This window comes from Protomyctophum parallelum, assembly GCF_964188405.1.
Source record: "Protomyctophum parallelum genome assembly, chromosome: 13".
Taxonomy (NCBI): domain Eukaryota; kingdom Metazoa; phylum Chordata; class Actinopteri; order Myctophiformes; family Myctophidae; genus Protomyctophum; species Protomyctophum parallelum.
The window spans coordinates 21,100,768-21,127,897 of NC_139708.1; the positions used below are offsets into that span (position 1 = coordinate 21,100,768).

The window sequence follows — 27,130 nt, forward strand, 5'->3', positions numbered from 1 at the left end:
GATCACGTGACCCAGCCAGGCATTCACCTGTTCTGAACCTGTTTATCTGCTGCCCGGTGCCCGTGTGTGCGACTTGTCGCTCAACGATGATAATATTAGCACGACTCTAGTGTACCGGTTGCTTAGCGGAACAAGGTCAAGTACCATAGTATTATATATATGTTTTATCGATCCGTGCTTACAGTAGCCTAGCAGCCGCCGGTGTGGACTTCGACCTTATCAGTTTACCTGTTTGTTTCAAACAAGGAAGTAGCTGCCTCTGGCTGACTGTTGGAACTGTCCATTGACGCAGTTGTCGGGGCATTTCTAAGCGGACGATCATGGTATTTGAATAGGCAAAGTCCTATTTTTAATACATTACTCGTCTGCGTCTCTGCGTGGACAAATGGTTACCTCGTCGTGGAATTAAAGCTATTTGGATCATCAAGCTGGTCACGTCACCACGACATCAAGGACGAGGTGCGTGAGCTGCTATTCTGTGTGTGTGTGTGTGTGTGCGTGTGTGTGTGTGTGTGTGTGTGTGTGTGTGTGTGTGCGTGTGTGCGTGTGTGTGTGTGTGTGTTGGCTACATGAAATTAATTACAGATATAGTAGCTACACACAACTCCTGTACCATGCTTGATCTGACAACTATATTGCCTCTGGCTAATTATTGTTCCTTCTTTACTCTAATAAACAAATCTGATCATGTTTCATGTGCTGAAACAGTAGTCTTTAATCAGAGCCACTGTGCTCTGATTTTACATGCATGATACAGTATGATAGGCCTACTGTATGAGAAGATAGGAGTGAAGCAACACTGTCTGCCAGACTGCCACTACATGGGAATGTCATTAACTTTTACATGGAGGCCTTTAATTATTACACATTGTGTGTGTTTTCCTGTTTCAGATGAATATTTCTTTGGACTACATGGACTCGACAAACAAGAATGGTTCGAATGGTTCTATACCTCACTTGCCTGCAGCACCAATTATTGGACGCGAGACTGATATCTCCAAATCCAATTTGACAATAATCCAAACAAGCAATGGGTCACTCATAGAAGCAGACCAGATGTTTTTAAATACAGTGGCTGCCCAAGCCATATCGGGGATTTTTGTCTGGGCAGCCTTGCTTATTACTTGCTATCAGGTGAGTTTTGTGAATCTTGCAATGATCTTAAGTTCTTAACTTGTACCTTTTGATATTAAATTAATATTTCTACACGCCAAGGAAACAAAATCTCTGCTTCTACCACACCTGTCTTAAAGAGAAGTAGCCTCAAGGTATTTACTCACTGTCTCAGTGTACTCAAAGGGTAATAAGAGATAGTAAGGATCTGTTTTGTCTCCACCCCTGCCAGAGGACAGTGACATAATACACATGAATAATGGCGGCCATCACTTTAGGTTTCAATGTTGTTTTTTGTTTAGTTTCTTAGAGCTAATGATTCCAGTACAGTGCAGCCTATTCTATAACCACATTTATTCATGAGTCAAGGTAATGGTGTGTTCTGTGTTGACAGATGCTATCGTTTCCTTCATGCTATCATGGGACATTTTCCTTGCTGGCTTTCATCTTATCAGTGACAATCACATTGAAATGGAATGAGCTGCTTCAGGCGATTTAAATGGGTTGATACAATCCAATGGACAGTCTGTAGAATACATAGCCTTATAGCTCATCAGGGCATGTGGATTGACCGTAACAACATTTATTAAAAAGCAAGTAGAGGGTTCTTTATAAATGAATTTTGCCTTTTGAGTGGGTGTGGTGGTTAGTTTTTGTTCTGTAGGGGCCACGCGATAGCTTATCTTTATTATATAAGTACATTTCTCAGAAATGCAGTTGGGCGCAGTAAGTTATAAACGGGGAAATCAATTGATATTGAGAACTCATTTACAGCATCATAAAGAACTAAAGTCTTGCTTTCAGGCCTGCTTGCCAAATGTGCGTACTAGTCAGCAGTCTCACTAGGGATGTCTGCTTATTGGCCTCCTGATATTATTGGCAGATAATAGCTTAAAAATGTTATATTGGAAAAGATTTTACCGACTGAACAAAAATCTTCATCAGAAGAATCAACTTGTATGTTTTTCTGTCCGTTGTGCATCAGTGTAGTCCGAACTATATTATTATATTATTATATCTGCATGTATCTGTATTTGTTGAAAAAGCCTATATATCTGTATCGGTTGATATTAAGAGTTGAACAATATCGTAAAATCACATATTGGCAAAAAAACAAATATTGAACATCCCTAATTTTCACATTTGGCTCATGAATTACACTTACAGTAATGACTGTACCTGCAACTTGCATTCTCCAACAGGATTGGCAGGGATGGTCAAGTCACGTGTGTGGTACACTCGGGATGAGTTACTTTACAGTCTCACTTAAAAGCCATCATTGTCTCCACCAGGCCGAAGGCATGGGGGGAGAGTATGTTTTGCACTCCGTCCGTCCGTGTGTCCGTCCGTGTGTCCGTCCGTGTGTCCGTCCGTGTGTGTGTCTGTGAGCAGCTAATCTCGGCCACCGTTAACCCGGTCGATGCCAAATTTTGCACACACACTCCCTGGATGCCAACGATGAACCTCTGCCCCAAACTTTCCAGAACGGCCTGTTATAGCGCCACCAGGAGGCCGCTTTGTGCAAAACAAGTTTTTGCACAGTACAACTACAGATTTTGTCCAAACATCGCGCAAATTGGTACACAGTCTCTAGAGCCATTCAACGAAACGGGTCTTTCAGATTTCTCAGACTCCATCCTGATTGGTTAAGATTGGCTTCCAAAGTGCTCAGTTTCAAACAAAATGCTGCAAATCATGAACACATCGCGTGATTTCCGTGAAATTGTGCACGCACATTCCCACTAAGCCGAGGAAGAAATGCCACATGAACAATTTCAACTCAGCCTCAAGGTGGCACTATAACTGGCCGAAAAGTGTTTTTACCTCTAACTGCACGGATCTGTGGATAACTTTGTATGCCAACTCCCTAGTTTACTTTTGTTGCCCTTTTATCCAACCACCAGATGAAGGCAAGCTGCAATGTCCTACATTCCTATCCTGGTGGAGACCTGTGCCCAGAAGGGCACTTTTTCTAGTTGTTCATGGAATTTGTGACACACAATTTTCGTCTGATCATAGTTTTGCTTGTCCAATCACTTTCCATTAACGCATATTAATTGTGCAGTTAAATAAGTAGCGATGTGGAGAAATAATAACACCAGCCAGGTAGATAAGTTAGAATCCCATGGGAGGATAACATTGTCTTCAGCTCTAGTTTTAGAATGCTGGTCAAGTGCAATCTGACTTTGCTCTAAGACCTTGGCTGTTCTCACAATGTGCATACTAAACACAACCACCTCACATCCCCCTAGCTGTAAAGTTGTCAATACTTGTTTGTCTGCTGCTTGTCCGTTTGTTTGTCTCATCCATCTGGTGGGCTTATTGGTGTCTGCACTTTACGTCAGCAGATATAAAGAGGATCAACACAGTCTATTCTGTATAGCAGCTTAATGGCCTTTCTCACTCAGATACACTACTCAACATCAATATTATGCAATCACCACTACGGTTTTATTTATTTATTTCGTTTTATTGTCACAACGGGGCTGATTTAAGCTTACACTTTTAATCACCTCAGTGGAATGATGGGCTGGCTTTCTGAGCTGAAATTAGTCTGCGCTTGGGGCAGTTATCCAGGGTGCATCTTTGTATTAACTGTGAGGTCAGCATTGTGGTGCCGGGAGTACCATAGCTTTCTCTAGCCATTCTAGCAAAATGGAAGACATCCGTCTACACAGCCTGTTCGCTTCACTTCTCAACAGGGCCAGATACATCACCCCCCCCCCAGGCTCACTGTGGTCACGCTTTAATGTGCAGCCTCTAATGGCCATTAAATCATGCCACAAGCTTCTAATACAGTGAACTTGAAGGTGACCAATAACGACACGTAATCTTCTCCTCCGAATTGTTCATGTGTTTAAGTAGATTGTGAACTTTGAACTTGTGCCGTCTTTTATGAATATTCATGTGTGAGTTGAACATGTGTATGATGATAATTATTCAGTATAGGTCATTTAATTAAAATTATATTCAAATCACGCTACACTACACTAAAAACCTTCCATCACTTTACAATTAGCCATGTATTAATTAACAGTCACTCATCGTGATTCTATACAAAACTTGCTTGCTTTTTACTATATCTCACTTAAGGAACAGAAACTATGTCCTTTTATCTCTTCAAACTAGTAACACGATGTCAAGGAACCAGAATAGATTACATTAAACATTAAATGAATGGCTCACCATAATGGAACATACACGTCGGCTGCAAAGTTAATGCAACATTCATGGAGGGAAGTGTTGTAACATGTTCACTAATACACCAGCAACACCACTATCATCGTGTGCATTCGGATATAGCACACTGTGCAATACAAACTTAATACGTGAGTGCATTCCCTGTGCGCATGATCGCATATCCAAACACACCCATCATGTCACTGTTAAATGTATAATTGCTGAAATTCTACCGCACAACATAACGGATTATGCAAGAAAGACCATAGATTACGCTAGGGAGAATGCCATAATTAGTGGTAAAATGACACATTGACTGGGTCATCCCTGCAGTTGATTTTTATTAATATACCAGTAAGACGCCTGAGGGCGAGAAGTGTGCACGCATCTGCCTGGGTGACAGCAGACTGCTGGGAGAGCGCTGGCGCTTTGAAATGGGGGGGGGGGGGGTCAGATCAACATATCCGCCTGGGTGACAGCAGGCTGTTGGGCGAGCGCTGGCGCTTTGATGTCGGATCAACATATGGAATGAATTCTGTTCTGGCCATAAATGGAGCATGTCTTGAGAGTGTACAGGATTTGATGAGGTCAGATCAACATATGGAATGTCAGAACAGGTCAACTCCATATATGGGTGGCAGCAGGGGCAGTGTTGGCGTCTTTGGCCTTTTATTGATAGGGTACACCCGGTACAGTAATTAGACAGGAAAGGGGGAGAGAGATGGGGGGGGGGGGTGGGGGGGTGGAAGACACGCGGCAAAGGCAGAGGGGCTCGGGACTTGAACCTGCAACATTCCGCCAGGCCGGACCACCGGCCCAGGCACCAGGACCGTTTAGCTGTGGCCCAGGCCGCACATGGTTTGATGAGGGTGCAGTTAGGGCCGTGTCTTAATTTTCGTGCCTGTTGAGAACTCTAGTTTTCACCGCCTGCCGCGCGCGGCTGCACTAATAACTTTGGGGCAGGCCCGTCTAGTGTTTGAATGGACAGGTATCAGTCAAACGGGAGACATCGGAGGATGGATGGGGAAGGATCAACATATGGAATGTCAGAACAGTTCAGCTCCATATATGGAGAACTAAGGGTTTGAATTGCTGGCCAATATTGATGACATCAGGGATCTCCATATATGGACTTAATATTGATTTCATCACGTGATGTCACGAGGCATGACCATATATGGGTCGTGACCAACTGACGGGAAATGCACAATTTCATAGTTAATTGCGACCTGCAGTCGCAATTAATTTAACTAATCATTGGTTATAATTGGTTAATTTTAAGATGAAAAACCGTACATATTCTATTCTACTAGCAATTTAACTAACTAACAAATCAACACATCTTCAAACATTTAACCCCTGTTTCTGAACAGTCGCCCACTGTGGTTCTCAACCCTAGATGACAGTAAAGTGACAATGTAATTACCTTTAGTACTTTTTAATACTTAAATAAATGAAATGGAGAAAAGTAATCAACAAACTATTGGCAAATTGTCAAATAATATAAGAAAGAGGCAAAGATTGTGAACATAGCTGAAGCACAATCTCACGTAGATCGGCTATTTTCACAATATTTATCTGTGGAACCAAGAAACTAAATCTAATGCTTCAACTTTAATGATTATTATTATTTTTATTTATTATTTTTGGCAGGGGGTCACAGCCTGAAAAAGTTGAGAACCAATGGCCTACATGTTTGCTCTGCTTTTGTTGTCTGTTCTGTTGCAGACAGTGTTCTCAAGGACAGGTCACGTAATATGATACTTCCTGTCACAGCTGTCATGGTACATATCCTATTCCGTTCACTTTGCCTTTTGAGAAGCTATTGTTGTCGGGAAAATAGTTAGCCTTAGCTTATATAAAACAGTCAGACCATTTGGTTTTAAATTGCTGAAATAAATCTAAATGTCATGATTATGTCTCCAGCTAGTTTGCCAAATGAGAGAGAATGTACTGTTTTAAGAATGACTATTCTTTCAAATTAAGTAAAAAAAGAAGAAGAAAAAAATACTATTCAGTGCGTGGGTTTCACTCTCCCCACTGCAGTTCTGATCTAATTTAACAACAAAGACCCTCTCTCCCTGGCACAACATCTTTTAAATGGGGCTCCCAATCAGGGTTCTTGGCATGACTTTTATTCGGCTCTAAAATAGGAGTATGAATCGCGCCTTAGTAAGTTGACCGAGGCGGGCACCCAGGGGTCTATACTTGGTCCCCTCCTTTTCCCTCGACACCATTTTTTATTTTAAGTTGGCCAAATATTTGGTGCAGAATAGAATAGAATTCATGGGTTGCAAGCCTACTCCTACACCATATGCAATTTTACATTTGTCTACCTCACCATCAATGATTATTGTCTAGTTTAGTGTGTTCAGACAGTTTGTTGGTCTTAAAAAAGAAAAATCCTTGTATGGACCTCATATGAGGCAAATGGCAATAGTCTTTCTTGAAACTTGGTTTAATTAGGTAAACAAACAATAATATCTGCATGAATTATTTGGGCTTTCAACTGTTTCCCCGCCTTCTTCTTTAAAAGCAAGCACAACCAGCTGTTTCTCATTCCACATCATGGCAGGCTACGTCATTTGAGAGAATACCGTGTCTCCCTCTGGTGTTTAACAGATGATGTCATGGGATTTTCTTCTTGTCTTTTAAAATCCTGTGGCTTTGTTGGCTTCTAATGATATTTTGAACACGTGTTTTCTTTCTTGCTACCTCTCTTTATGTCTGAAAAGTCAGCTATTTTCAAAAGTATGCAGGAGGTCTTCTAAGTAGAATCAGGAGAAATGATTGCGTCAACTTCACTTCTGTAATGACCACCTGTAGATTGATGATACATTTGATTTAGGCTTAAAAGAATAGTCCACCCCAAAAATGACTTATTTCGTTTTTACGGCATTCCTGACCTTCAATTGAGTCTCCTACCGTAGACTTGTTTGATGGATTATAAACATACTTTTATTTCTTTTGAGCAGGACACCTACCCAAAAGCCTCATTGCAGACCCGGTTTTGTAATTGCAAGTTGAAATCTTAAGGTGATCCACGCTTCTAGTTAGACACCCATGACTGGCACAATCTGTGTCAGCAGAGGAATTCTGGTTAATAGAATTAAATAACTCCTTCTTGAATAAAGAGAATTTAATACATATTGCTTTTACTTACAGTATGTAAGTAATGGCAGATAATTGTGTGATAATTTGTGTGTGTGTGTGTGTGTGTGTGTGTGTGTGTGTGTGTGTGTGTGTGTGTGTGTGTGTGTGTGTGTGTGTGTGTGTGTGTGTGTGTGTGTGTGTGTGTGTGTGTGTGTGTGTGTGTGTGTGTGTGTGTGTGTGTGTGTGTGTGTGTGTGTGCGCGTGCGCGCACGCTTCTCGGTTATTCAATTAATCAAAACATTTATTGATAGAACAATCGCTAAGAAAATAATCAATAATTGCAGCCCTACTTGTGAGTACATTAGTCAGCAGATCAGAAGGAAGCAAAGTGCTTAACACATCATTAAACTGAGCAAAATGCAGGATGGTTGTTAGACTCCAAGAAACGACCAAATCAATTACTCTCCTTTTGCTTCATGATAGTTAATAACACATTATCTATCATACAAAAAACGAATAAGAAAAAGTGACTTTTAGTTTAGTTGGTATGACTGCAATTTGTTAACCATTAAAACCGGGAAAGCATCTGTCATTTTAGCATTGGCTATAGAGGGTAGTCCCTGCAACATACTAGCGTCATGTCCAGGGGGTGTACTTGTACATCAAGCTGCCTCACGCTACAGAAACGGGAGATAGGCTCCTGCCCTATGGGCCTCATGGCTCGGCAAGGCTACTTACTTATAGAGGGTATGCGCATGCTTAAAGTGAATGGCACATCGAGTGGCAAATCGAGTGTCAAAGCAACATGCAAAGTGAGTTTAACATTGTTTTGTTTAACGTTGTTTAATGCAATCAGATAGGACTTTTCTGTTTGGATGCATGGGTTGTCAAGTCCAGAAAGTAGTTTTTTGCCACTCTGTACGCGTTCCTGCGCAACTTCCGGGTTTGATGATGTTGTCACATGCATACCCTCTATTCAAAAATAGCAGATATGCAAGCTCACAACACGTCACTTCGTGCCACGCTGCAAGCTTTTACATTCTGCTATTTTTTAACATCTTTTTTAAATCTTGAAAGTGTGAGAACTACTGATTCGGCTTCAGGTCTTTATAGGTTACTTACCGTCTTCACCTTTCAAAAAACAAAACGGCCCCTTTCTTTCTATGGTAATTCATGAACTTGATATTTGAAACCGACCTGTAACTGGACTAGGGGAAATGAATGTATCTCTTTAGAGGTGAAATTGGGGTGGACATTTCAGTCATTGTATCATTCACTACAGTCTGATGATGTTCATCATAATGCTTGCATGTTTGCCAGTGTTGGAAAAAGTACTCAAAGATTTTACTTAAAGGGATTGTGACATAGATTTTTGTAGTTTTTCTTAATTTTTTCTGAGCTCATTTTTTCTGAGCTCAATTGCACCCAAAGAACCCTGAGATTTTCTGTGGTGTGGGGTTTTCTGGCTCAAACAGGTGCTCTTGAGTTTCCTGCTGTTTGTGTAAGAGACAGAACATCCCATATATGTCAATGGGATTTGCCAGCAGATGTCACAGTTTTGCCTGTTTTCATTGCAGCTCACAAAGGCTTCCAAACCCCAGAGAAAGCTCCAGACCGCAGAAAATCCACTGAATGTTCAAAGTTCAGGTTTTTTTATGTAATTGAGGTCATAAAACCTAAAAGAAAAACGAAAAATAAATGAAAATGAATGCCATGAAACCTTTAAAGAACCACTTCACCACTTTTCAACCTACCTTCATAATAATTGGTCCTCACTGATGTTCATGGGGTTTCTGAACTGCCCACAGCCGAGACACAGACTGAGTAGAAACAAATTGTGGTATTTTATCATGAACATTAGTGAGAAGAACCAATTATATATGAAGATAAGATGAAAAGTTGTGAAGTGGTCCTTTAAGTAAAAGTGTCAATACGGCAACATAGATAGATATACTCTGTTACAAGTAAATGTATGGAATAAAAAAAATACGTGAGTAAAAGTACAAAAGTATTGGTATCAAAAAAATGTACTTAAAGTACCAAAAGTAGAAAGTACTCTTTATGCAGAATATCTCATTTAAGGTTTTCGAATGTATAACAATCTTTTGAAAATAGCCGATTTGTTGGGATGCGACACATTGTGAGCTTCCAGATCGGCTATTTTCAAATGGCCAAAATGTATATAGGGGACGTGGGTAATGTATATGTTTTGTAATATAATCCAAATGTACGAAGTAACTAAAGTTGTCAAATAAGTGTAGTAGAGTCTGAGATGTTGTGGAGTATTGGTATCGAAAATACTCGAGTAAAGTATAATTACCTCAAATGTACGTAGGTGCAGTCCTACAGTTAGTGTACTTGGCTACTTTGCACCACTGATGTTTGCACACCTTCCATTGCAGATCTATACACACCTCAGGAACTACACTGTCCCCAATGAGCAGCGTTACATCATCCGGATCCTATTTATTGTGCCAGTGTATGCCTTTGATTCGTGGCTCAGCCTGCTCTTCATCAGCAACGACCAGTACTTTGTCTACTTTGATTCTGTGAGAGACTGCTACGAAGGTGAGCCCCTCCCTCCCCATTAGAGACTGCTATAGGAAGGTGAGCCCCTCCCTCCCCATTAGAGACTGATTATAGGAAGGTGAGCACCTCCCTCCCCATTAGAGACTGCTACGAAGGTGAGCCCCTCCCTCCCCATTAGAGACTGCTACGAAGGTGAGCCTCTCCCTCCCCATTAGAGACTGCTATAGGAAGGTGAGCCCCTCCCTAATAGATTATTTTTCCCATAGACATTTCAAAACGTATTTATTTAAAGACCTTTTAAGCGTTGTACGAAGCCAACTCTTGTCGTGACAAATCATGACAACACACACAATATTTTGGACCAAACAAATAATTACAAAGAAGAAAAACAACGACAAGAGTTGGCTTTGTTCGCGGCGTAAACGTCTCTAAATAAATACTTTCTGAAAAGTCTATGAGGAAAATGAACGGGGATTTCTTTTCCGGGTCTCTCGAGGGAGGGGGGGGGGACTGCGACGCTCTATTGGGGTGGTTGTACTGTATCTTGTGGTTGTACAGCTCTTCTATTGAAACATTTAGGCCCCTTTTCCACCAGAGTTGAACCAGTTCAGAGTGGCCCCTTTTCCACCAGAGTTGAACCAGTTCAGAGTGGCCCCTTTTCCACTACAGTTGTACCAGTTCAGAGTGGCCCCTTTTCCACTACAGTTGAACCAGTTCAGAGTGGCCCCTTTTCCACTATAGTTGAACCAGTTCAGAGTGGCCCCTTTTCCACTAGAGTTGTACCAGTTCAGAGTGGCCCCTTTTCCACTAGAGTTGAACCAGTTCAGAGTGGCCCCACAGGACTTTACAATTGTAGCAAGTGCATAGGATGTGCACCCCTACCCCCACTTGTAAGATGGGTAGTTGATGGAGACTAAGTGCAACTGACCAAACTCGTTTTTCTTACCCGTCATTGTTTCCATGTGTTATTGTCTGTGGTGTTTTGCCCTCAGGAGGTGTAACCTAGTGGATGTCTTATCGTATTACATCCTATCCATTTGAGATGGATTATTTTTGTTTTGTGTTTCTTTCTTTATTACAAATATAATAGAAATATTCATTTTTCATGCAGAAATTCATTTTTTTTTTAAATGACAAAAATTCAGTAGATTGCTCTTTAATTTGCCATTTATATAATTACTATAATTATGAATATGTACTGAATCTATCAGAGGCAGAGGTCAACTGTTATGCAAAATGAATTAGGTGTAATCTGAGAGAACAGCAAAACTTTAAAGAGTTTGGTAATTACATAATTGAGTAGATTAATTTCCAGTGTGGGTCAATTTTGTGGTTGGCTGATACTGCACTACGTTCGGAATTGGAAAGCAGGGAAATGTGTTATGCGTAAAACGTGATGGTCTTGCTCTTCAGTGGACACCACTAACATTAGCTTGACTTAAGCCCTCCTTAAATAGCAACAAAAGATTAGGAGGGGATTTCCAGCACAGGGTCGCTCAGAAAGCCTCTTAATGTTAGAAACTGAAACTGTGTGATTATTCAAAAATACAGGTCCAATTACGTTTATTATTATTATTTGAAATATGTTTTTTCTCCCTTGAAGATTATATCACATATTTATGACATAAACTGTAAGGTAATATTGTTTACAGTTACATCATGTCTTGACATACATGCTACTGTATATGATGTAAACAAGCAATTCTTCTCTCTCCATCACAGCCTTTGTCATATACAACTTCCTGACCTTGTCATTTGAGTATCTGGGTGGAGAAAGTGCAATCATGTCAGAGATCCGAGGAAAGCCCATTCAGTGAGTGACCTCATTCCTGTCTTGTTGTTGTTCTTCAAGAACTGTTGGCCATTTCTACCACATGAACCTCGGCGTCCCTATTCTGGGCAAGTCACAACATGACATTCAATGAAAATAGTAGATCTACAAGCGGGGCTTCAAGTTTTCAGTCCTGGGGACGGATTTCAGTCTTGGGATTTCTTTGGCTTTAAGCCCTGTACAAGCTCACAGCACGTTGTGCTGCGACGCGTTGTGAGATTGTATATTGTTGTAACCCTTGTAGAGATTTCAGGTGTAGAGATTTAGTGGGGAAAAAGAGAGTATAGAGCCCTAACAAAGTGGTTTAAGGCTGCAGACCCCCTACTGTTCTTCAAACAATGCAACTTATTTTAGGATTCACAACATACCGGTATGTCTTGTCTCTCTTGGACTATATAACCAATGGTATGGTTTATGTTTGGTTTATATTTCCACTGTCTACCCAAAGAACAGCAGGACTTGAGAACAACAAGTACTAGTGTTAATTAAAACCTGTATATAATGTCGGCACAAGACAGAGAAAACGGCAAAACAAGCAGTTAATCGTTTCACCTGTATTGTTCTCTCATTGCTTAATTTGTGGATTATATGAGTTTAATATAAAAACGGAAGGCTTGCAAATCTCCTTTTTTATTTTAAACAACGTTCCGACCTCCCCTGGGTGTTCTTCAGTTATATTAGTATTATATGACTATATAAAACACTCGCCCGGGCTTGTTCCACGACGGCAACAGTAACTCTGTCTTGGCCAGGTGCACTAACACAATTGGGCTCTATCATGCACACACGCCATTTTGGAAATAACTTGGGGCCCCTTCCCTACGATGATACTCATGATGGCTCTGTTCCATTCTTGTCAAACAGAGTCAGGGTGCTGCTGCTATTGTGCATGTTGGCTCACTGTAAACACTCTGCTACACACCAGTGGGTCTCAAAGTGTCCTTGAGTGGGTTCCAAATGGCCCCGTATGGGTGTGCAACTCTGAGAGTGTCCAAATACGGGTCCATTTGGTTCCATTTGTGGTCCTTGAAATTAAAACGTTTGAGAGCCACTGCACACTAAATGGAACAGAGCCTTATTTAATCTGTAACACCCGTGAAGGAAGTAGCGAAGCGACCTGGAAGTAGGAAGAATTATTCTGTGTGCATAGAGCCCATTTGCAGTGGGTTTTACAGTACGTGTGGGAAGGGCGAGCATGGTTCCGTCCTCGGGTTGAGTACAGAGTGACGTAGAGGGTGCGCTGTGACTGGCCAGTCGCTGTGATTGTCAGCCTACACCTACACCTAACCTTAACCTCAGTAAAACTATACCTAACCCTAACCTCAGTAAAACTATACCTAAACCTAACCCTAACCCTAACCTTAACCTCAGTAAAACTATACCTAAACCTAACCTCAGTAAACTATACCTAACCCTAACCTCAATAAAACTATACCTAAACCTAACCCTAACCTTAACCTCAGTAAAACTATACCTAAATCTAACCTCAGTAAACTATACCTAAACCTAACCTCAGTAAACCTAACCTCAGTAAAACTAACGCAGTGGCTGGGGGCGTTTCCAAGAACCCGAATCCGAGGACGACTCCCTCCTCGCGTGGGAAGGCGGCGGGGGATCGTGTCCTTGTTGCAGCACTAGGAACTCCTACTGGTTGGTTGGTAGAGGCACCTGTTCAGCAGGGAGGGGATCTGAGGGAGACGGCATGAAACGTTGTGTATGTTATGCTCTCTCTCGGGGAAACTCAGCAGCTGGTGATTTGGAGGAGACATGTGGTTGTCTACACACCCTCCCCTGGCCAGCTGACAGGGACTGCCAAATAAGCTATGAGCGTGACATCATCGTACCCTGAAGTTATGCGGAAACGCCTACTGAGTGGCAAAAACTAATTTCTGGCCTTGACAGACACCCATACATCCAAGACATCCAAACAGGAAAGTTGCATCTGATTGCATTAAATAACGTTAAACTCTGCAACATATTATCATCTATATTTCTTTTTGTTTCATAAAGTTCCACCATATAGACATGTTATGAGCTAGTTTCTGTCAAGAAATTCCGTGCAGGTGATTATCTTTCTTGAGTGTCAGAGTTTGGAAGCGATCGTTTCAATAACGCAACGTCCTGCTGCCTCCTGCATTATGTGCAATTTAAAAACAGGTGGTTCGCAGGACCTCAAACTCCAATGCTCCATGCTGCTCAATGTTTTGCCACTCAGTCTAGACGAGGGGGGGGGGGGGGGGGGGGGGTCCGGGGCTAAAAGTGATACATGTGCATGATGTGCATACTCTGATTAATGTTCTGGATTTGGCCACACCTGCCCAGTTTGTGAAAAAGGCAGCTGGAGAAAGGCAGTGGAGACTCTGTCTATGAGCCAGACATGGCTCTGACCTTGGCCAGTGGAGACGAGGCAATACGTTTTGTGTCATAAGGAATAGATTTTGGCTTAGTTTTTCATTCAATGTAAAGGAATGAGACAAAAACACCATGTATTCAAGGCTTCACTGTGTGAATAATTGATGGATGAGAATTCATTTTGGTGGTTAAGTCTATTTGATTGTATTTGTATTACTAGTCTATATCCATAATATCCATGCTTGTTTCATAATAACTCAAAATAGCAGATCTACAAGCTCTACAATCTATGTAAAGCACCATGGATAAAAACGCTATATAAATGCAACATTTAAACATTTACGCACAATAGAGGAAAAAAAGGGGAGGTATTTTGATGAGTGATTTTCAAAATATCCTGCATAGCCACGGTAATCATTTATGAATGATGATTTGTTCTCTAAATGCAAATTAATCAAATTGTATTCACAGGTCGAGTTGTCTATACGGTACCTGCTGCTTGTATGGAATGAGCTATTCCATCGGATTTCTAAGATTCTGCAAACAGGTGAGCTTCACTTTCCTTTTTTTGATTGATTGATTGAAGTATTTATTAACAGTTTGCAGAATTACAGTATTACATTTCAAGCACAACTCGATACAAAACATTGAGTGGACGACCAATAAAGCCCTAGACTTGTTTACAAGAGGGTCCACCTTGTTCAATTCATCATAACATTTAGAGACATACAAATATACACTTCTATATAGTGAAAAACAGGAAATCATCATCATAAAGGAGATAAAAAGGGAAAAGAAAACATATACAGTGAAGGGAGAAGAAGGGGTGGGTGGGGGATTAAGATTTTACGGGGGCCAGTTTAGAATTGCAGCCCTTTGACTGAAAACCACTCTCAAAGGCTTTGAGAGTGGTTTTGAAGGAGTCAAGGGATTCGCATGTCTTGACCTTTGGTAGGGCGTTCCACATTTTGGTGGCATAGGAGCTAAATTAATTTAGTCCCTTGTTTGTGCCTTCTGTTCCATCTCACAAGGGGTACCTGGATAAAAATATATTATGTAATTTACCCATTAAATAAACTGATTGCTGGGTTTTTTTCAAAATGGCAGCCGTTCATTGGTTGTATACATTTTGGAGAATGACATTCGCTGCTTAAAAAAAGAAAAGGTAATTTAAAGCAGGTGAATCCTGTTTAGTAATAAACACTGAGAAATGACATGAGCTGTCAGCTCAGAGCCCTGCTCAGTGTCTCGGGATGCAGCTCGAGCTCCCTGTTTAACTATGATGATGGAAATTGGATCTGAGAGGCGTCTCCAAAACGGAATCCAAGATGAAATGTGCTTTGTCTTTTTCTTTTAAACGGGAAATGATAAACACTTTTTGACAGCTCATACAGTACGTGGTGTGTTTTAAAAGCAAAGCCTTGTCGTTTCCTCTGGTGGCATTATTTTAATGAATCATGATCTCTGGATCCACTGTTCAGAATTAAAACAACACCACCACCAACACCAACACCACCACCAGGCATATTTTGAAATTGGGGAGCCAATTCCCCCCCCCAAGGTGTGTCACAAAAATGATAGCAGGAGTAGAGATTGTGGCTGTTTTTAAAAATCCATATAAGCCATGTTTTGTCTGGCGCTTAGATTATTTTATCAGTTTACAGAGCTGATCAATGCGAGCCCTGAGTACTATTAGTGATGTAGTGGCGTGATTTTCATGATTGGCTGGCCTCTAAGCCAATGGGAGACTAGCCCTATACGGCCAATGGGACACTAACTCTCCTCTCCCCCACCGTACCATGACTAGAGACTGCAAACGTGACGACAGAAAGCCCCAGTAAGGTACAATATGCAAGAGAATGACATGACATTTCTTGTTTAAATATAATATCCTCATTTGCATTCACTGAAAAAGACAGTTCTTTGGCTTTTTACTTGCGCAAGCAGAGCGCGCAAGTAATGTTTTCGCCCGGTCTCTTCCGCCGTGACAGCTGTCCCGTCATTCGGTGTTTATGCAGAGAAACATCAAATCTGTGCCTGTTTTGCTGGGACCAAATGACCACAAATGACCATATATCATTTAGAGTCATACATTTACACACCACGTACTCTGGTCCCAGCAGATCAGGCACAATTTGCTATTTTATTTTGACTGATTATGTATATAGTATACGTATGATGACGTAAGAAATATGGTCATTTGTGGTCATTTGGTCCCAGCAAACCAGGCACAGATTTGCTGTTTTCTTGCATAAACATCAAATGGCGGGACAGCTGTCACAGTTTTTGGCGCAAAGTAACCACACAGTATACCGCTAATCAACTTACAACTACACACTTTATACAGTATAGAGTATAGAGTATATATGTATACGTATATAGTATATGCCTATATACTATATACCGGTATATACTATATATATTTCTTACGTCATCATTTAGAGCTAGTCATACATATACTATATACATAATCAGTAAAATAAAATAGCAAATTGTGCCTGATCTGCTGGGACCAGAGTACGTGGTGTGTATATGTATGACTAGCTCTTAATGATGACGTAAGAAATATGGTCATTTGTGGTAATTTGGTCCCAGCAAACCAGGCACAGATTTGCTGTTTTCTTGCATAAACATCAAATGGCGGGACAGCTGTCACGGTTTTTGGCGCAAAGTAACCACAGTATACCGCTAATCAACTTACAACTACACACTCTATATAGTATATATGTATACGTATATAGTATATGCCTATATACTATTATATACTATATATAGTATATGCCTTATGCCTGCTTTGCTGGGACCAAACGACCACAAATGACCATATATCTTACGTCATCATTTAGAGCTAGTCATACGTATACTATATACATAATCAGTAAAAATAAAATAGCAAGTTGTGCCTGATCTGCTGGGACCAGAGTACGTGGTGTGTATATGTATGACTAGCTCTTCACTAGCTCTTCACCCAAAATATAGATAGAAACTTGAATCATACTTAATAATACTAGGTGTTTATATGCATAAAGTAGGTAGGTAGCAAATAGTTACATCTAAACATTATACATTTCAAACGTTCCTTCACAGAGATACTGAGATTTGACAGTTTACAGCGGTCGAAAGGACTTGCGCGCTCTGCTTGCGCACTAGTTGGCCATTTATGGCCTACTAGTGTGCAACAAGCAAGTATGCACTCGACAGAGTGCAGTTCTAGTTAATTCTGTTTTTGCAGGTTGGCTTGTGTGACCAATATTACACTTTGAAAACAGCTGCAGTGCTTTATATTATTAAAAACCTTTCCTATCGATCAGTACATGAACCTATAGATTTAAGTGGTATTTATAGTGGTATCCACATGGCGGTCAACTGGAAGTCAAGTTAAGATGAATTAAATGAGTTATGATCATACTTATTAATCTTAATGAAAAGTGAAACAGATTTATTCTAATTTATCTACTCATGACAAAAGAAGATACTATAAACCTTCCAATTAAAATTGGGTAGTAACTTTAAGGTAGCACTATAAATGAGACGGCACCCTGCAAGCTGTACACGACCAGTACACCACTAATGCTTTCTGAACAAATTATGAATTTCCAGTTCAGTAAATGGACAGTTGATATGTTTTTTTCTTATTATTTTTTTATCCCACGATTTTGTAACCCAATTTTCACCCTGTGTCAATTATCTAATGTGATCCTGGGCTCTACACACACTCTCCGCCAACCTAGTCCCCATATATGGGGGACATGGGGAGAGCAACGGACTTGAACTCATGCTTCCTTCATGACAGTTGATATGTTGATGACAAGATTCTCAACGGCAGCGTTGTAGCACTGATTTATCCAAAGTTCTAAGAATCTAACAGCTACTGCATCCCCCCATGCAGACAGTTCACAGTTAATGTGTTGGGTCAAGTGGTACAGAACCGCAGACCCAGGGACATTAGCTGTGCTTTAGTGCACAGCTAGATGAATAAATTTGCTGTTAGTCGACTGATAGACTTTTTTTTTTGTGAACAACTGAGAGGCTTGTCATTAGCCAGATTGAGCACAGCAGGTGAGATTGAGATTCTGGAGTCTATCAGGCCAGCGCACTGTGCGATTCAAGTCACAGGCAGTGGCACATTGCCACACAGGCAGACACACTCTAGCCTGGTTAATAAACCAGACCGAATCAGCCGTTGGCAAAAATAAATTGCCTGCCGGCGGATTACGGTCTGGAGAGGCTCAATTGTACGCCCATTTCCCACATCAGAGAAATGGGGCGGCCAATCGGGACACGGTATGCAATATGGGCGGGCTTTGGTACAGTGACTTTCAATGCTTGAGACCTTTGACTGACAGTAGCTCTGACCAATTGTGTCAAAGAGAAAATGTTTCAACCCGCTCCCCTGGAAATGAAATCCAAGCTGAGCCTCCCCAGACTAATATCCCGCGGTCCGTGCGATATTAGTCTGGTTTATTAACCAGGCTAGACACACTCCACATGCACATTGGAGATTTTAACAGTCAGAATGTTCAAATGTGTTTATGTCCCCCACAGACCTAGTGGAATAATAATAATATTTTTATTTTTTTTATTTTTTGCTCAGTCGACTAAGAGGTGGTCAGTCGATTGAGACCCGTTCCGATCGATTAGTCGACTATTCGACTAATCGAGGTCAGCCCTAATAGTCACTGAAAGTTGTATGCCCCATTATCGCCAACATTCTTATTCTTTTACTTATAATTGCCTTACTCTGTAGAAAAACATTTGGAATGATGGCAGGGAGGAGGAGGGGGGCACGGGGGTGTGTGTGTGTGGGGGGCCGCCGATGCAAAGCATTCTGGCGTAAATAATTTAATAAGAATCTGCAGAGTCCTTGTTTATGACTACTTCAACTTCCATCTCTCCACCATGAGTTGCCTGCTGCATTTCAAACCGCTTCTCCATTTTACAATGAGTGATGACGCTGTTATTTGAAAGGATCTGTGTTGACGGTATGGGTGTGCACATTGCCCTGGTGTGTCATAAGCCTGTGATAAGCAAGCCGACAATGGAGCAGAGATGCCATCCACACCACTAACAAAGCAACCAAATCTTGCACCAGAAAGTCTGTGTATACTGTTTGTGTATACTGTATGAATGCAGAGCTCACCGCTCTACGCATTTCTGGAATTTACCTCAGCAACTATGTTGGTAATACTAGCTCTTACCCGTTGTGAGATATTTGGCCGCGGGGGGTACTGCGCCCTGGGTGTGTTTTCACATTTTTAATTCACTAATAAATTCATTATTAATCATTAATGTGTCAAATCGAAAAAAGGGCTTTGTGAAGACCTCCATATTATTATGGTCAATGCCTGTGTAATTGTGATTGGTGCATGCAGTAAGGAGCTACGGCAGTCACAGTGACACACAGACAGACAGACTTTTTTTTTGATTGATTGAAATATTTATTAACAGTTTGTAGAATTTACAGTACATTTTAAGCACAAACTCAATACAAAGACTGTCAACTGTGAGTGGACGACCCAATTAAGCATTACACTTGTTTACAACAGGGTCCACATTGTTCAATTCATCAAAACATTTAAAGACATACAAACATTTAGAGACATACAAATAGACATTTCTATGTAGCTAAATTCATCATATGGGAAGCAAAAAAGGGAAAAGATACAATATACAGTGAGGGAAAATGGGGTGGGGGGGGTGGGGGGGATTCAGATTTTACAGAGGCCAGTTTCGAATTGCAGCCATCCGTAGGTGCCCTTTGAGAGCGGTTTTGAAGGAGTCAAGGGATTCACATGTCTTAATGACTGTTGGTAGGGCGTTCCACATTTTGGTGGCATAGGAGCGAAAAGAATTTAGTCCCTTGTTTGTGCCGAATCTGGGTTGTACATGGTTTGTTGCACTCCCTCTGGTGTTGTGGGTGTGGACTTCGTTTACATTAAGGAAGTATTTAGACAGGTACATGGGTATCTTGGTGGTGTATCGAATCTTGTGGACCAGACCCATTGCAACACACACTCAGACATTGACTGAATTATAATAATATGATGATGATATGATTTACTATATATATAGTTGAATATATGGTGCTTGAAAGTTTGTGAACCCTCTAGAATTGTCTATATTTAAATATGATCTAAAACTTCATTAGATCTGTTTGTTCACTGTCAAATTAGGGTTCGGAATTTGGCTTATTCAGTCATGCTTGTCATTGTTCTCTCCAGGCAACCCTTCAGTTCTGTGTTGTCAAACCCCTCATGGCTGTCATCACCATCGTTCTGCAGGCCTTTGGCAAATACCATGATGGAGATTTTAAGTGAGTATAGTCTCTCAAGCCAGACAACTATAACACACTCTCTGAACGCTGCAAGGAATCAATTGCGCCTACAGAAAGCTGTGAATGACCAGTAATGAAAATATATATTTTTTAATATCTTTCATATATATTTCCATTCTAAACTATGCTTTGACTAATTTGATTTACAGTAGGACAAATGTAATGTGACTGCAAATGCGAAACGGGACGCTGTAGTTTCTTCACATTTGCAGCACTTCTGTTTGCTCTATAGCATAAGCGGAAAGCATTTGAAAATCGTGTGAGCCAACAGTCTGTCTCGAGAGACAATTAAGAGGGCCCCACCTTCCCTTACATTTCCTTTTAATGTTTCATTTGTCTATCTTGCATACCCACACGTTTTAAAAGTACTTGTATGGAGGCATGTTTGTGACTCATGTAAACACTTGTATTTGCCAGTAGCGTCCAAAGCTGTTGGCAGGCACAGCCTAAGAGTAGGTTGAACCGGTTACTTTGATATTTTGACACATTTTCAGCTATGAGGTATTGGCACTTAATTACAGGCTTTGCAGCCTTTTCTCAGGCCATTTCCCCTGTCAAAGGTAAAAAGACTCATTCATAATCATTACGGTTGGATCGGGATCGGGAGCCAGAAAAAGTGATTGGGACATTACCTAGTATCAATATTATATCCATAACATGATATTAGACTGGATATTGTACTATTGTGATATGGCATAAACGTGTTCTATATAAATATCGGATTGGGAAAGATTGGTATCGGGCTCACAATCAAATGATCGGAATCGTATTGGGAGCAAAAAAACGTGATCGGGGCATCCCTAATAATCATATATGCAATTAGTTTGTAGTCAAAAGTCTGGAAATGGCAGGTAAAACATGGATAACGTTTTAACAGCTCCCTTTTAAGACATTCTATTTCATGGAGCTTCTTTAATGAAGCTGTGACTTCACTTGATTCTTAATTAGCTCACGATAGTCATTCAGTCGGCCAGAGTATAAACAAAGACATCAATAACTTGTTGTTTCCCTCTGCTTATTCTCTCACAGAGGTGAACAGGACAGTTGGCGGAGAGAAACCGTTAATGTTGGTCTTTAATCTCTGTGAAGGGGCACAGTGATTTAAGGCCGGGCTAATTGGCATCTCATTTACTGAGCAGTGCATAGTTATATAGCTGAATCCTTGGGAAAATAGACTCAATTGCAGAAAGGCTGGAAAGCGGATCTGTTAAATTCTTGAAGAATCTGGTGGAGTTTATGGGCTGTATCCTGAAATCGGGTGACCATGTACAAGAAGTCCTACAGCTCTTTTGCTATTCATTCTTCAACTGCAGATGCCATCGATTAAAGCGAATGGTTTGCATTTTGTCCCATCTTGCTGGGTCCATTACGGGTAATTTCTTTCAGTTAAAGGGGCGGCAGAGGGGGCGCCCGCTCGCTTGCCTCTGCCTTCCCGTTTGCCCCCCCCCCAGTCATGGTCCGGGGGCGCTCCTCCCCGAAACCGGGCACTCCTCGCCCAGATTTTACTGATTTGGTTTCTCGATTTTACTGTAACAAATATACTTGGATCAACTCACCTTTCCAACTAAAATCCCTATTGTCAGTTTAACTCTGAGAGTGGAAAGATGGGCCTTTTGACTGACTGACTGACTGTTTCTTCTTTTCATTTACAGTGTAAATGGAGGCTACCTGTACATTACCATCATCTACAATTTTTCAGTCAGTCTGGCCCTCTACGCCCTGTTCCTCTTCTTCTTCGCCACCAGCGACCTGCTCAGACCATTCGAACCCGTGCTCAAATTCCTCACCATCAAATCTGTTATCTTCCTGTCTTTCTGGCAAGGCAAGTCCACCCATCCCTCAGCTTCATTTGTACCAACAGCCACTATCTCTAAAGAGTTGCCACAATTGGTGTGTGGAGTGAGGACGCTGGCGTTGACTGTTTGCCGCTTCACCCAATGTATGAATGAATGGACCATTGTAAAGCGCTTTGAGTAAGCACGTAGTGCATTGAAAAGCCCTATAAAAATGCAATCCATTATTATTATTATTATTATTATAGTAAATTGTCATTTCAAAGATATGAACAATGCACAGTCTGTGTCAATTTAACTCTGAGAGAACTGAGAGTCTACAAACGTAGCCCAGTGAGGGTCCATTTGGTTACGTCTTTGCACTCTCAGTGATACAAATGGATTGTATTGGTTATTGTTTCCCAAGCTGCTTATTTTTCTTTACCCTCGCCTGATTGGTCATATGCCTGATTGTCTGGTGGAAGAAGCTATTTAGCAATCTACGCTAAGGGTTTTACTGTGTCCTTTGCCACTATTAAAGCACTTACAGTGGGATATTGATCTCTTATGTAGGAATGGTGTTGGCCATCTTGGAACGATGTGGGGTCATCGATAAAGCGCTGGTGATCAACGGCCAGGAGGTTGGTGCTGGCACCGTGGCAGCTGGGTGGCAGAGTTTCATCATCTGTATCGAGATGTTCTTCGCTGCCATCGCCCTGCGCTACGCCTTCACCTGCAACGTCTACCAGGAGAAGAAGAACGACCTACCAGGACCAGGTAAACACATACCACTGTCTTTAGAGAGAGGCACGCAAGCTGTTCAGAGGATCATTACATGCCACGCCCCTCCTCCCTCATTCCCCACCCTGAAAATAGGTTACACGGTGTAATTGTCCCTATCCTGGACAGGGACAAATTAGCCATTGGGCCAGTGGGGCCGTGGCTTTCAGGGGCCCTTAAGGGAAATTGGACCGTGCGGTACTGAGTTTGATGCCCTGAAAAGGGCTCCTAGGGCCATTCATTAGCCATTGATTTAGTCAAAAAGATGATAAAAACATGAAAATGTCACACTATGGGGGCTCTGCAAAAATTACCAGCCCAAGGGCCCTCGTGGGGGTTAATCTGTCCCTGCCTATCCATCACAGAGTATGGGGCTGGCATTCAATTCCAACTACAAGGAAAACAAATAAATAAATGCTAACCCTTTTTGTTAAACGCTTTACAATATAATACTTTACATTCACTTTCTTTCACACACATTCATACAGTGATGGTGAAGAAAGGACACCAACCAACCTGCTCATCAGGAGTAGTTATGGGTTCAGTTCAGTGTCTTGCTCAAGGAAGGAGACAAACACTGGCCCTGTGGAGCCAGGTATCAAACTGGGAACCTTCTGATTTCATTTCCCAAGCGGCTGCTCTAAGTACCTCCTGAGCCACTGCTGCTCGCTCTGAGCATATTCACATAATTTAAGCAACAGTCATTTTGCCATTATTTCAGCATTTGAGCCACGGACCACCAGTTCATTCCCATACAATAAAAACTAACAATAACAATAGTCTGGTTGCCCTGTGGCCAACCACACTAATCGTAATTGTGTGTATGATTGACATGATGATTGTAAACCAAAATTAACTAAACTTCCATGATCGCCCTTCCTCAGAGGAAACACTTGCTAGCACAGCAAAGCAGGGGAAGATGAAGTGGTATTCACAGCCTCAGTGGAGAGACTAGCAGGGAGCTAGAGGTAGCCCTTTGACGTCAATACTGTTCACCCTTCCAAGACAAATAGAAACCAAGGGAAAAGCCTTCTGCAGTGTTATCAATCATTATTCACATTTCCCTGCTATGGGGGAGGGAGGGAGGGAGGGAGGGAGGGAGGGAGGGAGGGAGGGAGGGAGGGAGGGAGGGAGAGAGGGAGAGAGGGAGAGGGGGAGAGAGGGAGAGGGAGAGGGAGAGAGGGAGAGAGAGAGAGAGAGAGAGAGAGAGATAAGGGCTGATAAACACTTTAATATCAATTTACGCATAAGTCTTTTTATTTTGAGAATCAAATAATCGTCGCAGATTTTCTGTTTTTCTGGTCCATGGCAATAAGGGAAAAAACAGGCATTATTTTGTTTGCTGTCCAACTGCTATCAATTATAAGAGTTATGTAATAGACTAGACTAATAATTAGATTTCTTAACCAATATGTTGCATCAACACCACACACACATTAAATTTATTCTGTGGTCATTGCCATTGTACAAATGGAAGCACACGCTTTGTAGTTAAATTAGCATTACCATTAACAGGATTGTGCAGCTGTGTGCTATCACTGCCACTGTCCATGAGAGGAAAGGGAGGGTATTTCTTCTGGTCCTAAAATGTCTAATGGTGGTGCTATGGTTTTATTTTAAATATATTAACATGTTATGCCAATATATGGCTGTATCCATAGCGGGGGGGAAAAGACGATCTACAAGCTCGCAATACGTGACGTGTGAGCTTGTATATCGGGGTTGAGTGTATTTAAAGTACGACTTTTTAGGGTATAGAATTTGTCTCTGTATTGGGAAATATGTTCATACAGAGTACTAATGCAGTAAATAAAAAATGCATACCTGGTTCATCGTTGTATATTATTGCAATCAACAATAATGTGTGGTTGTCACTTTTCACAAACTAGCCTGCCCCAGCCTGTGTGATTTCTGGTCTAGAAGAAGACAGCCGGGGGATCCTATTGGTTCACCAATCTGAGTGCCTGCCCCCACCCCCCTCCACCCTTCCCCTCTGCACTGTTATTGGTTAGCGAAAAATACAAGTTGACTCCCACTTCCTATGGCAGATTTTCCAATGGGTTTCCCCAGGCTTTATTTATTTTTGAGCCGAACGCGAACGAAAATAAAAGCCTGGGTAGTGGGTTACCGAAGCTGGTCACAAACAAAACATGTGGTAGTGGTACACCGTTTGGGAAGCACTAATGATCTGGAGCTTTGAATCCTCATCGATTTGTCTGACCCACCATTTCTGCTCTTTATTTATGTTGCAGACAATATCGCCCCCATGCAGAGCATCTCTAGTGGTCTGAAAGAAACGATAAACCACGGGGATATGGTCCAGGATGCCATCCACAACTTCTCTCCAGCCTATCAACAATACACCCAGCAGTCCACACAGGAGGTGATCCAGCCCAGCCAGAATGGCAAGGCAGGCCCGGGAAGCAACAAGGGCCCCCGTAAGTCTGACAAAATAATGCTGATCACATCAGACGATGAGTTCTAGGCTGTTACCCAGCAACGTGGAGGTGTAACAGGGAGAGACTGTTGCTGTGCTGCCCATCCTGATGAAACCGATGTTTTGCATATTAGGCCACATGAACAGCTTCTATCCGTGCCCTTAAGTTTCATCATCTCAGCCTTTAAGATCAATTTCTTTCTTCTGTCTGGTTTTAACGAATAATGCAAACATCAAGAGATTGACTGAAATGGATTTTTGTCTTTTTGGTGGTGGTGGTGGGGGGGGGTCATCGTTGAGCAAGTCGATTTTTAGATGAGGTGACGTGATGTCAATTGTCACCTCATCAGCAGTAATCACAGGAAAATGGCCTCTCTTCTCGACGCGATCAGACAAATCTGGAGCTGTGTTCCCCCCACTTGGGTCTCTTACAGAGTCTGTTTCAGGCATATTGGTTTGTGCTTGTCTGGCTGGCCAATTCTGTTGTCTGTTTCAAAGAGGAAGTGGATTAATACCAGGAGTGCACCCAGGAAGCCACTAGTGACTGATGTTGAGGACTGACACGTGTGTGTGTGTGTGTGTGTGTGTGTGTGTGTGTGTGTGTGTGTGTGTGTGTGTGTGTGTGTGTGTGTGTGTGTGTGTGTGTGTGTGTGTGTGTGTGTGTGTGTGTGTGTGTGTGTGTGTGTGTGTGTGTGTGTGTGTGTGTGTGTGTGTGTGTGTGTGTGTGTGTGTGTGTGTGTGTGTGTGTGGGGGGCGGGGGGACTTGTGCGTTTGCTTGTTTGAAGTATTTGCAGAGCAGTCCCTCTGTAGTGTTTCAACAAATAGAAGGAAGTCTTTCAAAGTGGCTGCTCCACACCGGCTGTGGAGCAGCCACTTCAAACTGCAGGCGTCGGTTGCTTTGAAATTCCTCGCTTCTCAACATAGCTTCTACAAATTGGATGATAAACCTGTCTCCAGTAAACTGCATGATTGTTTTATCCTCATTAATTTGCTCAGCATGCACAAAGAGAGTAAAAATCCAATGCAACTTAGACAGTGGTTTAGTAACCATTAACCACTTTAACCCAGGTGTCCCTATTCTGGGCATGCCATTAAAGATTTAAAAAAAAATATCTTTCAAAAATATCTGTTCTACAAGTTCACAACATGTCATGATGCTGCACGTTGTGAGCTTGTAAATGGGCTATAAAGAAACTGAAAGAAAATATTTTAGAATGTTTGAAAACATGGCTTTGTCTTTGGTTAGAAATCTATTATTCTGCAGCTTCTGTCTTGTGAAAACCTTTGACGGAGCCTTGTTTATTTGTGATATTCAGACTTGTATTGATGTTTCAGGTCCCTGTTCATCTGATAAGAAATGTACATCAATTGTTTTCTTGTTAAAATGTTGGGGGGGAAACAAAGCTCTGATATTATGCTCTGGAACATCTCTTATTCTGTTGCACATATTCAATATATGAATTGGGTTAGCTTAACAGTGAGGGAAGGCAAACACTAAAGGTGGTTGCACACTTTCGCTCCGTTTTGCATATCCGAAAGTAGTCAGCTATCACTAGCTGTCGACTAGCCCGTCACCAACACCCCACTAGACAGCTGCGGAAAATGGATAAAATTGATCTTGGTCCGAATAAACTTCATACAGATGAAATATTCTGCATAAAGTGAGGTTGCTTTTTAGTTTTTTTTAATCTTTTACGTCCTCGGAAAGT

The 27,130-nt window shown here is 41.6% G+C and overlaps 1 protein-coding gene across 1 annotated transcript; it reads left to right on the forward strand.

Annotated features, from left to right (window-relative positions):
• The first annotated feature begins 74 nt into the window (after positions 1-74).
• On the forward strand, positions 75-25,992 carry tmem184a (transmembrane protein 184a). The gene is made up of 9 exons (XM_083779440.1): positions 75-459; positions 892-1,134; positions 9,789-9,954; positions 11,638-11,728; positions 14,570-14,645; positions 20,320-20,411; positions 22,085-22,254; positions 22,778-22,981; positions 25,237-25,992. The coding sequence occupies exons 2-9, from the start codon at positions 892-894 to the stop codon at positions 25,467-25,469; spliced, it is 1,275 nt and encodes a 424-aa protein (XP_083635566.1). The 5' UTR covers positions 75-459; the 3' UTR covers positions 25,470-25,992.
• Positions 25,993-27,130: the final 1,138 nt, after the last annotated feature.